The sequence below is a fragment of the Castor canadensis genome, chromosome 9 (assembly GCF_047511655.1).
Source record: "Castor canadensis chromosome 9, mCasCan1.hap1v2, whole genome shotgun sequence".
Lineage (NCBI taxonomy): Eukaryota > Metazoa > Chordata > Mammalia > Rodentia > Castoridae > Castor > Castor canadensis.
This window is the reverse complement of record NC_133394.1, coordinates 89,879,671-89,893,303: the sequence shown is the minus strand read 5'-3', so window position 1 is coordinate 89,893,303 and position 13,633 is coordinate 89,879,671. Positions and strand designations below refer to the sequence as shown.

General features: G+C 36.0%; 1 protein-coding gene across 4 annotated transcripts in view; it reads left to right on the top strand.

Annotated features, from left to right (window-relative positions):
• Bmp2k (BMP2 inducible kinase) overlaps window positions 1-13,633 on the top strand; it is a 121,055-nt gene that overhangs the window by 82,762 nt on the left and 24,660 nt on the right. For all 4 annotated transcript variants that reach the window (XM_074041920.1, XM_074041918.1, XM_074041917.1 and 1 more), the window contains 3 exons: window positions 7,681-7,874; window positions 8,891-8,989; window positions 9,600-9,784. In XM_074041920.1, the coding sequence (XP_073898021.1) occupies window positions 7,681-7,874; window positions 8,891-8,989; window positions 9,600-9,784 (478 nt within the window). The remainder of the gene's footprint in view (window positions 1-7,680; window positions 7,875-8,890; window positions 8,990-9,599; window positions 9,785-13,633) is intronic.

Here is a 13,633-nt window from a genome sequence, read left to right as displayed (position 1 = left end):
GTATAGGGTGATATACATGGATCTAGTTTCAGTTTTTTGCAGACTGCTAACCAGTTTTCCCAGCAGTTTTTGTTGAAGAGGCTGCTATTTCTCCATCGTATATTTTTAGCTCCTTTGTCAAAGATAAGTTGGTTATAGTTTTGTGGCTTCATATCTGGGTCCTCTATTCTGTTCCACTGGTCTTCATGTTCTGTTTTTGTGCCAGTACCATGCTGTTTTTATTGCTACTGCTTTGTAATATAGTTTGAAGTCAGGTATTGTGATACCTCCTGCATTATTCTTTTGACTGAGTATTGCCTTGGCTATTCGTGGCCTCTTGTGTTTCCATATAAATTTCACAGTAGATTTTTCAATCTCTTTAATGAATGTCATTGGAATTTTGATGGGAATTGCATTAAACATGTAGATTACTTTGGGGAGTATCGACATTTTTACTATGTTGATTCTACCAATCCATGAGCATGGGAGATCTCTCCACTTTCTATAGTCTTCCTCAATCTCTTTCTTCAGAAGTGTATAGTTTTCCTTGTAGAGGTCTTTCACATCTTTCTTAGGTTTACACCTAGGTATTTGATTTTTTTTGAGGCTATTGTAAATGGAATTGTTTTCATACATTCTTTTTCCGTTTGCTCATTGTTAGTGTATAGAAATGCTAATGATTTTTCTATGTTGATTTTATATCCTGCTACCTTGCTATAGCTATTGATGATGTCTAGAAGCTTCTGAGTAGAGTTTTTTGGGTCTTTAAGGTATAGGATCATGTCGTGTGCAAATAGGGATATTTTGACAGTTTCTTTACCTATTTGTATTCCTTTTATTCCTTCTTCTTGCCTAATTGCTGTGGCTAGGAATTCCAGTACTATGTTAAATAGGAGTGGAGATAGTGGGCATCCTTGTCTGGTTCCTGATTTTAGGTGGAATGGTTTCAGTTTTTCTCCGTTAAGTATAATGCTGGCTGTAGGTTTGTCATATATAGCTTTTATAATATTGAGGAACTTTCCTTCTATTCCTAGTTTTCGTACAGCTTTTATCATGAAATGGTGTTGGATCTTATCAAAGGCTTTTTCTGCATCTATTGAGATGATCAAGTGGTTTTTGTCTTTGCTTCTGTTAATGTGGTTTATTACGTTTATTGATTTTCGTATGTTGAACCACCCCTGCATCCCTGGGATGAAGCCTACTTGGTCATGGTGAATAATCTTTTTGATGTGTTGCTGACTTCGGTTTGCCATTATTTTGTTGAGGATTTTTGCATCAATGTTCATTTAGGAGATTGGCCTATAGTTCTCCTTTTTGGAGGTGTCTTTGCCTGGTTTTGGGATAAGTGTAATACTGGCTTCCTAAAATGTGTTTGGCAGTTTTCCTTCCCTTTCTATTTCGTGGAACAGTTTAAGGAGGGTTGGTATCAGTTCTTCTTTAAAGGTCTGATAGAATTCAGCAGAGAATCCATCAGGTCCTGGACTTTTCTTTTTGGGGAGACTCTTGATTGCTGCTTCAATTTCATTTTGTGTTATAGGTCTATTCAGGTGATTAATTTCCTCTTGGTTCAGTTTTGGATGATCATATGTATCTAGAAATCTGTCCATTTCTTTTAGATTTTCAAATGTATTTGAATATAGGTTCTCAAAGTAGTCTCTGATGATTTCCTGGACTTCCATGGTGTTTGTTGTTATCTCCCCTTTTGCATTCCTAATTCTACTAATTTGGGTTTTTTCTCTCCTCATTTTAGTCAGGTTTGCCAGGGGTCTATCGATCTTGTTTATTTTTTCAAAGGACCAACTTTTTGTATGGTTTCATTAATTCTTTGTCTGGTTTTTTTGGTTTCTATTTCGTTGATTTCAGCTCTTATTTTTATTATTTCTCTCCTGTTTGTTTTCGGATTTGCTTGTTCTTGTTTTTCTAGGAGTTTGAGATGTATCATTAGGTCATTGATTTGGGATCTTTCAGTCTTTTTAATATATGCACTCATGGCTATAAACTTTCCTCTCAAGACTGCCTTAGCTGTGTCCCATAGGTTCCGGTAGTTTGTGTTTTCATTTTCATTGACTTCCAGGAACTTTTTAATTTCCTCTTTTATTTCATGGATGATCCATTCTTCATTAAGTAATGAGTTATTTAGTTTCCAGCTTTTTGCATGTTTTTTGTCTTTACTTTTGTTGTTGAGTTCTACTTTTACTGCATTGTGGTCAGGTAGTATGCACGGTATTATTTCTATTTTCTTGTATTTGCTGAGGCTTGCTTTGTGCCCTAGGATATGATCTATTTTGGAGAAGGTTCCATGGGCTGCTGAGAAGAATGTATATTGTGTAGAGGTTGGATGAAATGTTCTGTAGAAATCAACTAGGTCCATTTGATCTATTGCATATTTTAGATCTTGGATTTCTTTATTGATTTTTTGTTTGGGTGACCTATCTATTGATGATAATGGGGTGTTAAAGTCTCCCACAACCACTGTGTTGGTGTTTATATATGCTTTTAGGTCTTTCAGGGTATGTTTGATGAAATTGGGTGCGTTGACATTGGGTGCGTACAGATTGTTAATTATTATTTCCTTTTGGTCTATTTCCCCTTTCATTAGTATGGAATGTCCTTCTTTATCTCGTTTGATCAATGTAGGTTTGAAGTCTACTTGGTCAGAGATAAGTATTGCTACTCTTGCCTGTTTTCGGGGGCTATTGGCTTGGTAAATCTTCTTCCAGCCTTTGATCCTAAGCATATGCTTATTTCTGTTGGTGAGATGAGTCTCCAGTAAGCAACAAATTGTTGGATCTTCTTTTTTAATCCATTTTGTCAAACAGTGTCTTTTGATGGGTTAATTACGTCCATTAACATTAAGTGTTAGTACTGATAGGTATGTGGTGATTCCTGTCATTTAGTTTTCTTAGTTGTTTGAAGGTTTGATTGTGTGTACCTAAGTTGAGGTTACTCTTTACTGTCTTGCTTTTTCTTATCCTGTGGTTTGGTGCTGCCTGCCTTTTCATGGTTAAGTTGGGTGTCACTTTCTATGTGCACATAGAAAGTGGTCACATATTGTTTTAGTTTCTGCTTATCATGGAAGACTTTTATTGCTCCATCTATTTTGAATGATAGCTTTGCTGGGTAGAGTATCCTGGGGTTGAAGTTATTTTCATTCAGTGCCCGGAAGATCTCACCCCACACTCTTCTTGCTTTTAATGTTTCTGTTGAGAAGTCTGCTGTGATTTTGATGGGTTTACCTTTGTATGTTACTTGTTTTTTCTCTCTTACAGCCTTCAGTATTCTTTCCTTAGTTTCTGAACTTGTTGTTTTAATGACGATATGTCATGGAGTAGTTCTATTTTTATCTGGTCTGTTTGGTGTCCTGGAGGCCTCTTGCATTTGTATGGGAATATCTTTCTCTAGATTTGGGAAATTTTCCATTATTATTTCGTTGAATGTATTACACATTCCCTTCGCTTGCACCTCTTCTTCTTTGATGCCCATGATTCTCAAGTTTGGTCTTTTGATTGAGTCAGTGAGTTCTTGCATTTTCTTTTCACAGGTCTTGAGTTGTTTAATAGTTCTTCAGTTTTTCCTTTAATTACCATTTCATCTTCAAGTTCTGAGATTCTGTCTTCTGTTTGTTCTATTCTGCTGGATTGGCCTTCCGTTTTGTTTTGCAGTTCTTTTTCGTTCTTTTTTCTGAGGTTTTCCATATCCTGGCAGTTTTCTTCTTTAATGTTGTCTATTTTTGTCCTGAGTTCATTTATCCGTTTATTCATTGTGTTCTCTCTTTCACTTTGGTGTTTATTCAGTGCTTCTATGGTTTCCTTTATTTCTTCTTTTGCTTTTTCAAATTCTCTATTTTTATTGTCTTGGAATTTCTTGAGTGTCTCCTGTATATTTTGGTTGACCCTATCCAGTATCATCTCTATAAAATTCTCATTGAGTACTTGTAGTATGTCTTCTTTTAAATTATTCTTGTGGGCTTCATTGGGTCCTTTGGCATAGTTTATCTTCATTTTGTTGGAGTCTGGATCTGAGTTTCTGTTCTCTTCATTCCCCTCTGGTTCCTGTACTAATTTTTTGCTGTGGGGAAACTGGTTTCCCTGTTTTTTCTGTCTTCCCGTCATTGTTCGTGGTGTTGTTACTGTCCTTGTACTGTGTGCAATTAAGTATTTTCTAGCTTGTAATAATAACAATGGTAATATTTAGAATGAAAGGGTGAGCTGTGATGGAATGCAAGAAGTTAAAGAAAGGGGGAAAACAAATATACAGACAAGAGTGAGAAAGCAGAACAAGGTATCAGACAAGAGAGTTTCAAAGGTATAAACAGGGAGTGTTAGTGTACTAATCGACAGTAAGCTGAACAGACATTAGAGAGACAGAGAGAGGATTGAAAATCAAAGATAAAAAAAACAAAAAAATAAGTAAATGAAAGAAATCTATATATAAAAATGAATTAAAATAAAATGGAAACTAGAAAATTAAAAAAAATAAAAACAAAAAACTTCCAAGTTTATATGCAATGCAGTTTCAGTCTTAATAATTTGGGTGTCCGTCTCAATCTCCAGTCCTGGAGTTCGTGCCTCAGATGTTGTTCTGTAGTTGTCTCATCAAAGGGGATGCATAAAGTAGAACAAAACTACACACTCACACACACACCAAAAAAAAAAAAAAAAAAAAAGCCCCACCAATTGTCCCAAGTTCAAGTGCAATACAGTTTCAGTAAGTTTTTTGGCTTGCAGGTGTAATTCGGTTGTTGTCTCATCAAAGGTAGGGAGAAAAAGAAAAAAAAGCGTCTGGAGACAGTTCTGAGAGTGGTATCTGCAACTGTGGCTTGCCTGCCTGCTGCTCTCAGCCTGTAGCTGGCGGCGTTATTTATGCAGATCTCTGGGGTGAGCTAGCACTCACCTGGTCCCACAGGCTTTGTTTGCTCAGAGTTCTCCTGTGCGGGAGCCTCTGCTACAGGCTTTCCCCTTTCCAAGCACTGGGAAAGGCGACACTGCCCCGCGTTGTCAGGCCTGCGTGTTTATTTACAGTTCACGTGGGAAGTGGGTCTTCCCTCCTCTCACAAGCGTCCCCGCTCCTGGTTGCTGGGCGCGCCCCACTCCCGCCAGAGCCTCTCCGGCCCGCCCGGCTCGTTTATTTACAGTCCCGGGAAGGGTTCCCTTCCCCCAATCTTCAGCGCTCAGGGCGCCCCACCCTCTTTCCAGCGTGTCTTAACTGTTCTTATTGCTTAGTAGTCAGTTTCTCTTTTTTTCCCGGGTGGAGGTCAGTCTGTCCAGGGGGCTATGCTGCTCTGGCCCAGGCTTGTCTGTGGGGGAACCGCGGTACCGCGAAGCTCACCTGGTCCACGTCTTCCCAAGCCGTATGGGCGCCGGCCACTGGCGGCCCCGCGGCCGTCCTTGGTTCTCCGTTTAACGTGAAGTGGAGATTCTCTGCGCCGGCTGGAGATGTGGAGGGGTCAAAGTTATGCCTTTTCTCAGTGATTATGCCTGCAAAGTGTGTCTCCAGCATCTCTCCAAGATTTCACTATAGGAGGCTCGCTTTCTGCTTCCTCCCTCTAGCCGCCATCTTGGAATCTCCTATTATCATTTCTTTAAAATTAAAAAAATTCCAGATCTGGTGTTCTCTTAACCTATAAGTTATTTTAGGTGTTGTTTATATTAAATTTTCAAGAAGAATAATTTTTGAAACTTCAAAAACTTCTGTAGTTAATTTTAAGTTTATTGCTCCATAACCTAGCCTATATTTATTTAATTTTGAATTTATTGCTTTACAGCTAAGCCTTTCTTTATTTAATCAGTAAATCAAATGGTATATACTATGTGGTTGGTCAAGGGTTAAAATAAAGATGTTGACTACTCATGGAGTCTGTATTTTGTGGGGGATGAGAATAGAGTGGGAGAGAAAAATGAGTTTTGCCTTTTCAAATGGGTTAATTGCCTTCAAGTTTTCAGCCCATATCCTCTCTTAAGTTTGTAGAGAATGTGATGTCTCTCTTGATATACATTATGTATTAAATCAAGCTTAATTGTGTATTCAGCACCTCTATATCTTTGTGTGTGTGTGTGCTCACTGTGTTTTGTTTTTTTTTTACTTAATCTGTTGATGAATTCATTTAACTTCTATAAGTCGTAGTTTCATTTAACTTCTATAAGTCTTAGTTTCATCATTTGCAGAATTGGAAATAAAAGTACAAATATTTGTGATTTACTTGAAGTATCATTTCCATATAAAATTGTCGTGATATTGTTTGAGGGTTCTCTGGTGCTCTGTAGCTTTGGCTTAAGGATCATGGAGCTCTTTAAGCTTAATAACACTAAGGAAAAGTCACTGTTTGTGAGATGAGGAGTGAGCTTCACAGTCATTCCATGACAGTCCTTGGCTTACGATTGGGCTCCAGCATGCATGTTTTCTAGATAGATAACAAGGCTTTATGAGATGTGTAGTTGAGGTGCCTAACTTTTTATATTTTTATAAACATTTTAAAAGATTCACTAAAATAGACATGCACTTTTCTTATAGCTCAAAGAATTAGAAAGAGTTTGAAGATAACAATGCTGATGAGAAAAAAGAACCCATCTCTCTCTTTGCGCTTCTTTTCCCGTTAGGATTAAACAGCTGTTTTAGTCAGGTTTCTATCACTGTAACAAAAATCTGAGACAATAAGAGAAAAAGTTCACTTTGTTGGCTCAGAGTTATTTATTTATTTATTTGTGTGGGATTGGGGCTTGAACTCAGGCTTTGTGCTTGCAAAGCAGGTGCTCTACCATTCGAGTCATACCTCTGGTTCTGGCTCACAGTTTTAGAGGTTACAGCTGGGAAACACAGGAGGAGGAAGGGGCCATGGTCCCATAGTCCCCTTCAAGGATGTGTCCCCAGTGCCCTAAGGATCTCCACTAGGCTTCATTTCCAAAAGGTACCACTGCCTCCTAGTAGTAGTGTCAGCTGAGGGATCCAAGCCTTCAATATATGGACCTTTGGGGTACATTAAACATCTAAACTATAGCACTAGTTGTATTTAAATTTAGGATAAGTCATTGGAAAGGAATGTAGACATTATAATGTATCAACGTGTTGCATCTCCTCTTTTTTATATTGTGTAAATGTTACTTTTTAAGTTTATTCATAGGATTTTCTAGGGTAAAATTGTGGAACTTGAAAGTAAATATTTAGGAGACAGTATTAATAGATTCACTCAAGCATTTAGTGAGTGTCTTTGATATAAAAGGTTCTTTGTCATTCTAACAGTTGAGTAAGTCATCCCTTCAGTGTCCCTGGTTAGGAAATAGCCATGTAAGATATTAATATGTGCAAAACAGAATGAAATGTAATAAATTGAGTAGAATTTGTTAGATGAAAGAATAAGAGATTGAGCTAAACATTAAAGGATGATAATTTCTAGACTAAGAATCCTATTGGTATAGGTATATACTCATAATAGTACATGATATAGCTGATATATGTAAAACAGACTAATATGCCGGTGTGTGTTCATGGAGAGATGAAGCATGACACATGGAATGATTTATTCAGAGTTGTAGATGATAAAATTTTTGTTTCTTGGGTATTTATGATTATGGTAAATAATTCCTTCAGACTATGAGAATTGGGAGTTTATTGTAAAATAAATGCCTTAGTCAAATAATTATTGAGATCTATCCATTTTATTGAAATATTTAGTATGTTCATGTAAGTTCTGGAAATGTGTTTTAGGAGTACTGAGACCTGGAAATAGCCCTGAAATTTTACTGGGTCAGGAGCCCCCTCAGCAGCCGCCACAGCAGCATAGAGTACTTCAACAACTGCAACAGGGAGATTGGAGATTACAGCAACTTCATTTGCAGCAGCATCATCCTCAGCAGCAGCAGCAGCAACAGCAGCTACTTCAGGATGCTTATATGCAGCAGGTAGTTCTTTTGTTACTTTAAATTTGAGAGTACTGTTTTAAAATCCATGCAGTAATTATCATTGAATTCACTTTCTTCTAACAATTCCACTCAATTTATTACATTTCATTCTGTCTTAGGCACCATGAGCTAGATTCAAGATTTCTCAGTTTCCTGATGATTAAAGAATATGTAGTTAACTTGTATTTGATGAGATACTTAAGAATAATCTGTGAAAATAGGTTCTATCATGGCTTTATGCAGGAAGGAATGTTCTTTTAGTTGTTTGGCATTCAGGAATAAGGATCACAGTTTATGATGAATATTACTTACTTGAGGTTACATTTTGAGTTCACAGACTAATAATGCTATTGTGGAAAGGTCTTTTCAGAAGTAATAGTGTCTTACATGTGTGTTCTTTTTTATTTTCATTTTTTTGACTGGGTTGGTATGGAGGCAAAGGAGAAAAAGTGATCTTAAGTTCTTTTCTGTCCCTTGCCTCGTAAGAGCCTTCAAATTTCTAGCTTCACCAAACCATTTAAAGTTATGCCCATTTTATCACTTTCTGAAGTATTTTGAACTAATTCTATGCATGACAGCCTCCTCAAGAGTGTTACTCTTCTCTAAATTTGATTCATAGCCAGAGTGGAAGGTAGTAATGGTGCCACTAGATGGCTAGAAGGCACTGTGGAGGGAAGATGAGAAGAGTAGAGATTTACTGTAATAATGGATTCTGGTCAGAAGTTACTTCAGGAGTCTTCATCAAGTAGGAACATGTGATGAAATATTCAGTATTAGCTTTTCTTCCATATATCCTTAAACTATGCTAGATACTGCTTTAGTTGAGTTTCTGATATGTTTTAATAACTTAAAAACCAATTCTTATAGACATACATAAGTTATAATCACAGATTATAACTAATTTGCATTGGTCTTTAGACCAATCATTGTTATAAAGGTAAGATCAATACTTAAAGAAAAAGGACCTGGCATTAGAGAGGTATGAGTAGTTTAATTAGTTTTTTCTCTTATTATAGTATCAGCATGCAATACAGCAGCAGCATGTACTTCAACAGCAGTTTTTAATGCATTCAGTATATCAGCCGCAACCTACTGTATCACAGTATCCTACGATGGTAAGTTTGTAGTTTCTAGAGATTGTTCTCTGGATGTGCATTATAATGTTAGAATTTGCAGAAACACCATTTTGAATGTTAATTCAAAATTAGTTCAGGTTGGTTAATTGACATGCACTTTATTAAAGATAGCTGAACTATGGCACCCAAATATGGCATTGAAATTGACCGGTAATATATAAAGGAAAGATTTATTTACCCATGATCTTTTGCTGAATTTCTTTTTCATTTAGTAAATAGTAAATAGAGTAACAATGAAACCTAAAAGAGAAGGTACACATGTGGGTCAAAGAATAATTTGATCTTTTTTTGTAGCAGCCACCATACTAGTAACTTTAGGTTTTTCTCTTGTCTTTTAAATTCTTAAAATATTTAAAGGAAGATTTTTGAATCTGGCCAAGTGATTCTCACTTTACAATTTCTTAAGCAGATATCATTCATCCTGTTGTAGTTTCTAGTAATAGCTACTCCTTCAAATACACATTGTTTTCTAGGTTTCTGGTTTTTTCATCAATAAATGTGAAAAGGAAAGAATGTAGTAAATAGTTGTGATGCTGACGTTGCTTTAGTGATTGAGCAATGATTTGAATAGTGCCATCTCTTGTTGCAGATGCAGCAGTATCAGCAGGCTTTCTTGCAGCAGCAGATGCTATCTCAACATCAGCAGTCTCAACAGCAGGCATCACCTGACTGTCTTACCTCCCCACGAGAGTTCTCACCAGCCTTAGTTTCCTATGCTTCATCACTTCCAGCTCAGGTTGGAACCGTAATGGAATCCTCTTATAATGCCAATAGGCAAGTATTTTTCCAGTGAATGCAATGGAAATTATTACAGAAGTGGATGTAATTGATGAATGGAGTCATTAATTGGCTCTTGAATTGATTGGAAGTCCATCTTGCTGTAGAGCTGCCCCCCATTTTTCCTTCCATTCCCATCAGTTATTTGCAGATAGGACTTAGAAACATGGAGCAGCATTTAGGGCTAAGGCAATTATTGGCATATATGAAAAGGTATTCTTTGTAATTTAAAGTAGAAACAAAACCACGATAAGTAGTTTAAAAATAAGTAATTCTTGTAGACAAGTTAGCCTTTTCTACTTATATGTTATTACTTTTAAATAATTTGCTTACTTATAAAGTTTGAGTAATTTAGACAGTTCTAATATATGCAGTAAACATATTGTTATAGCATAGGTGGGCAATAGTGAATTCTAACTACTCAGAAATATTGATAATAGAATTATTTTTTATGAATAATTCATGTGGAAAGCATTACACTAAACTGAAGAACTGTGATACAAATTTTCTCATGCTTAGAAATGATACTGATAAATACTTCAAGATGTTGTAATTAAGAATGATTATGAATACCTTCTGATGGAGAAAGTAGCCATTTAAAAGAATTCGCATTTGAGGATTTGAAATATTAGCTGGGAAATGGTGACTATAAGCATTAGCTGGAAGCTGAGCATGAGAAACAGCAACATGAGCATGATTCTAGAATGCAGTGTCCTATACAATCTCTCCGAGCCGCTGTGTGAAAGAGAGTTAGAGACATGGAAGGGTTGATGATAGATTATAGATTGGGGAGAAGGAGGAAAGGAGGCAAAAACAAAACCCCTGGGTCAATTGAACAAACTGCTCTCTTGAAGCAAAAATAGGGGTGCATGAATTAAGACAAGTTTGTTTAAATGAAGATCAGTATTTGCTATTTATCATTAGTTTATCTATTTACAAGTATATCTTTGCCCTCTTAGCACCTTTTTCTTTAATAAATATCATTATTATAATAATAAAATTAAAATATGCAATATTATACATTTAAATAAATTAGATCCAGTAAAATATAAACTATGAAATGCAAGTAGTAATCTAATAAAATTTGAAAAAATTAGTTCCTCATGATAAGAATGAAATAATTTTCCTTATTAAAAATAATGTATTTTATTTGATATTTAATATAAGATACTGATTAGGCTATTGTATCAACTAGAAATTCATGTGTTGGAGGACTGAGGCCTTCTGCCCACAGCCATGGGAGTGTCTTGTAAACAAATCATTCAGTACCAGCTAAGCCTTCAGAGTTTTTGCAGAGTCAGTCATAGTATACACAACCTCTCAGCTAAGCCACTCCTAAAAAAATTCTTGACCCAAAGAAAGTGTGTAAGATAATAAATATTTACTGTTGTTTTAAGCCATTAAGTTTTGGGCAATTTATTATGTATTATCCTGATACAATGGGACAATTATAAGAGGTAAGATAATGTATATGTAGAGGATGTTTATTTTAACTATTGGAATACAACATAGTAATGTTTTCTAATGTTTATACTAAAGATAAATTAGCAAGGTGGGAGAGTAGAAATTTTTAGCAGAATATTAGTGGGAAATAAACATTCTAATCAAGGTTCTGACTTTCTCTCTCTGAGAATCTGCTTGACTTCTTAATCACCTACTCAGATATTCCTTAGATACTTAAAGTGACAGGCAAGTCTCATCTCCCATTGACAAGAATATTTGCTTACAGAGAGAGCTCTTTTAAAAGCGCTACAAAAGATATCCTACTCAACATATAATCTGATGTTAAATAGGTATAATAATCTTAGTGAAATAGCACTGAGACAGTATGGCTGGATCAGTGTTCCTATAGGAGGTTGTGCATTCCTAATCTCTAGGGGATAAGTATATACTTGTTTCCACCTATCAAATTATCACTTCTTTTCTGCTCCATTCTCTTTATTCCTTAATGCATACCTTCATAGGAGTGGAGTAAAACAAGTCCTATATACTTTCACAAATACTGAAAACAGTATTTCGTACCCTTGGGTATGCAACATAATTTGGTGGTAAACCAATTTTTTAAAAACTTACAATAGTTATGTAAAAATTAGGAAAAAAGTACTTCTGTCACATTCTGCCACTAGTAGTACCACCAGTGATGAGATTAGAGTAGGCAAGTGCTATAGTACTTCCCACAAGTTAAACACACCAGCACCTTGTATACCTGTGTGTGCCTCAAATCTTTCTTTATGACTGATCAGAAGTTTAGGGCTGGAGATGCATCTCAGTGACAAGGAACTTGTTTAAGATGTGCCACGCCCTGAGTTTGATCCTAGTGCTGCCCTATCACACCCCACCCCCACCAAAAAAAAAGGTTTAGATAACATGAATGCTGCGTAACATTAATGTGAATTCTCATACAGGAGTTCAAATTCATACTTCATTGTCATCAGTGTCACAGCTGTACTTCCAGAAATTGGTAGGCTTTTAGAATACAACAAAGTATATATATGTGTGCGTGCGTATGTCCTGACACAGAAGGCAGTTTAATGTCTTTTGCACCTTCCAGCTAAGCACAGTAGATTTAATATTTTGGTGCTACTTAACATCAAAACTAAAAAAAAAAAAAAATCTATTACCTAATAATACATCAGCCTTATCAGAATCTTAAAACTAAACAATATCAAGTAGAAATACATTTCTTTCTTTTTTTCTTTAGGACATTGAGGCCAGGACCTTGGGCATGACAAGCACATTCTCTACCACTGTAGAGAATGTACCTAAAGCTGTACCTTTAGCCCCTATCCTATTTTTAAGGAGGAAAATTACTGCACCCTTATCATTGGGGAATTTATTTTTAGATGTCTTTTTTTGCAGATTTATTAAATTACTTTCTACATTTCATAGTTTACATTTTAGTGCCTCTAATTTGTTTAAGATGATTTTATTATTTATAGTATTGCTGTTAATTTATTAAAATGTAGACAAAAGAAAATATTCTCACTAAAGTCAGGAAATGATAAAGTATAGAATTAGGTTTCATCCTTTGCAGGGAGGAGTATCAAAGAATCAAGCTTGAGATTGAATCAAGGGTCTTGTGCATTCTAGACAAGTGCTTTGCCACTGTGCTACATCCTCAGCTCTTAAAGAGTTTTGCCTGTCTGATAGGACTCTGAAGGTCCTTGAAAACAGTTTTGCAATTACATGGAGGCAGATTTAAGCCTTAACAGTACTTAAGTTCTGTTTTTTAAGCAAATCTATTTACTTATAAGTAAATCACTTTTCCTCTTTTATATTCTAGCCTTCAGTAATTATTTAAACATTCTATTTTTGGCCGATATATACCACAGGGCTTGGACTAGGGGCTAAATGGACTTTTTTTGCCCTCTTTTTCTCTTTTGGTACATACATGGAGGCAATGACAATTAGTTGCCAAGGAAAAAGTGAATTTAAACGAATGAGTCAAGGCTTGTAAAACTGAGATACTTCTTTCAATGTAGAGATTCTCCCTCCATTATCAATGTTACAGTATATCTGGTTCTGAATTCTGAAAGGAGCTTGACACCTTTGTTACATTGCTTCATTCCTATTCCTACGCAGTGATGTGCTGTGCTTCCAGGCTGGGTTGAGGGAGAGGTATCTCCCTTGGGTTAAGAAGTCGTTAGAATCATATCTTAACTTTTTCTTTCTTTTTTTTTTTTTCAGTGCTAGAGTTTGAACTTGGGGCCTTAAGCTTGCTAGACAGGCACTCTACCACTTGGCCACTCCACCAGCTAGACTCATATCTTCCCTTAACAGCCAAGATACCTACAGGAAATTTCCATAAAACCAGTGGTCTCAGGCTCCAAACTATAGATATTTTTA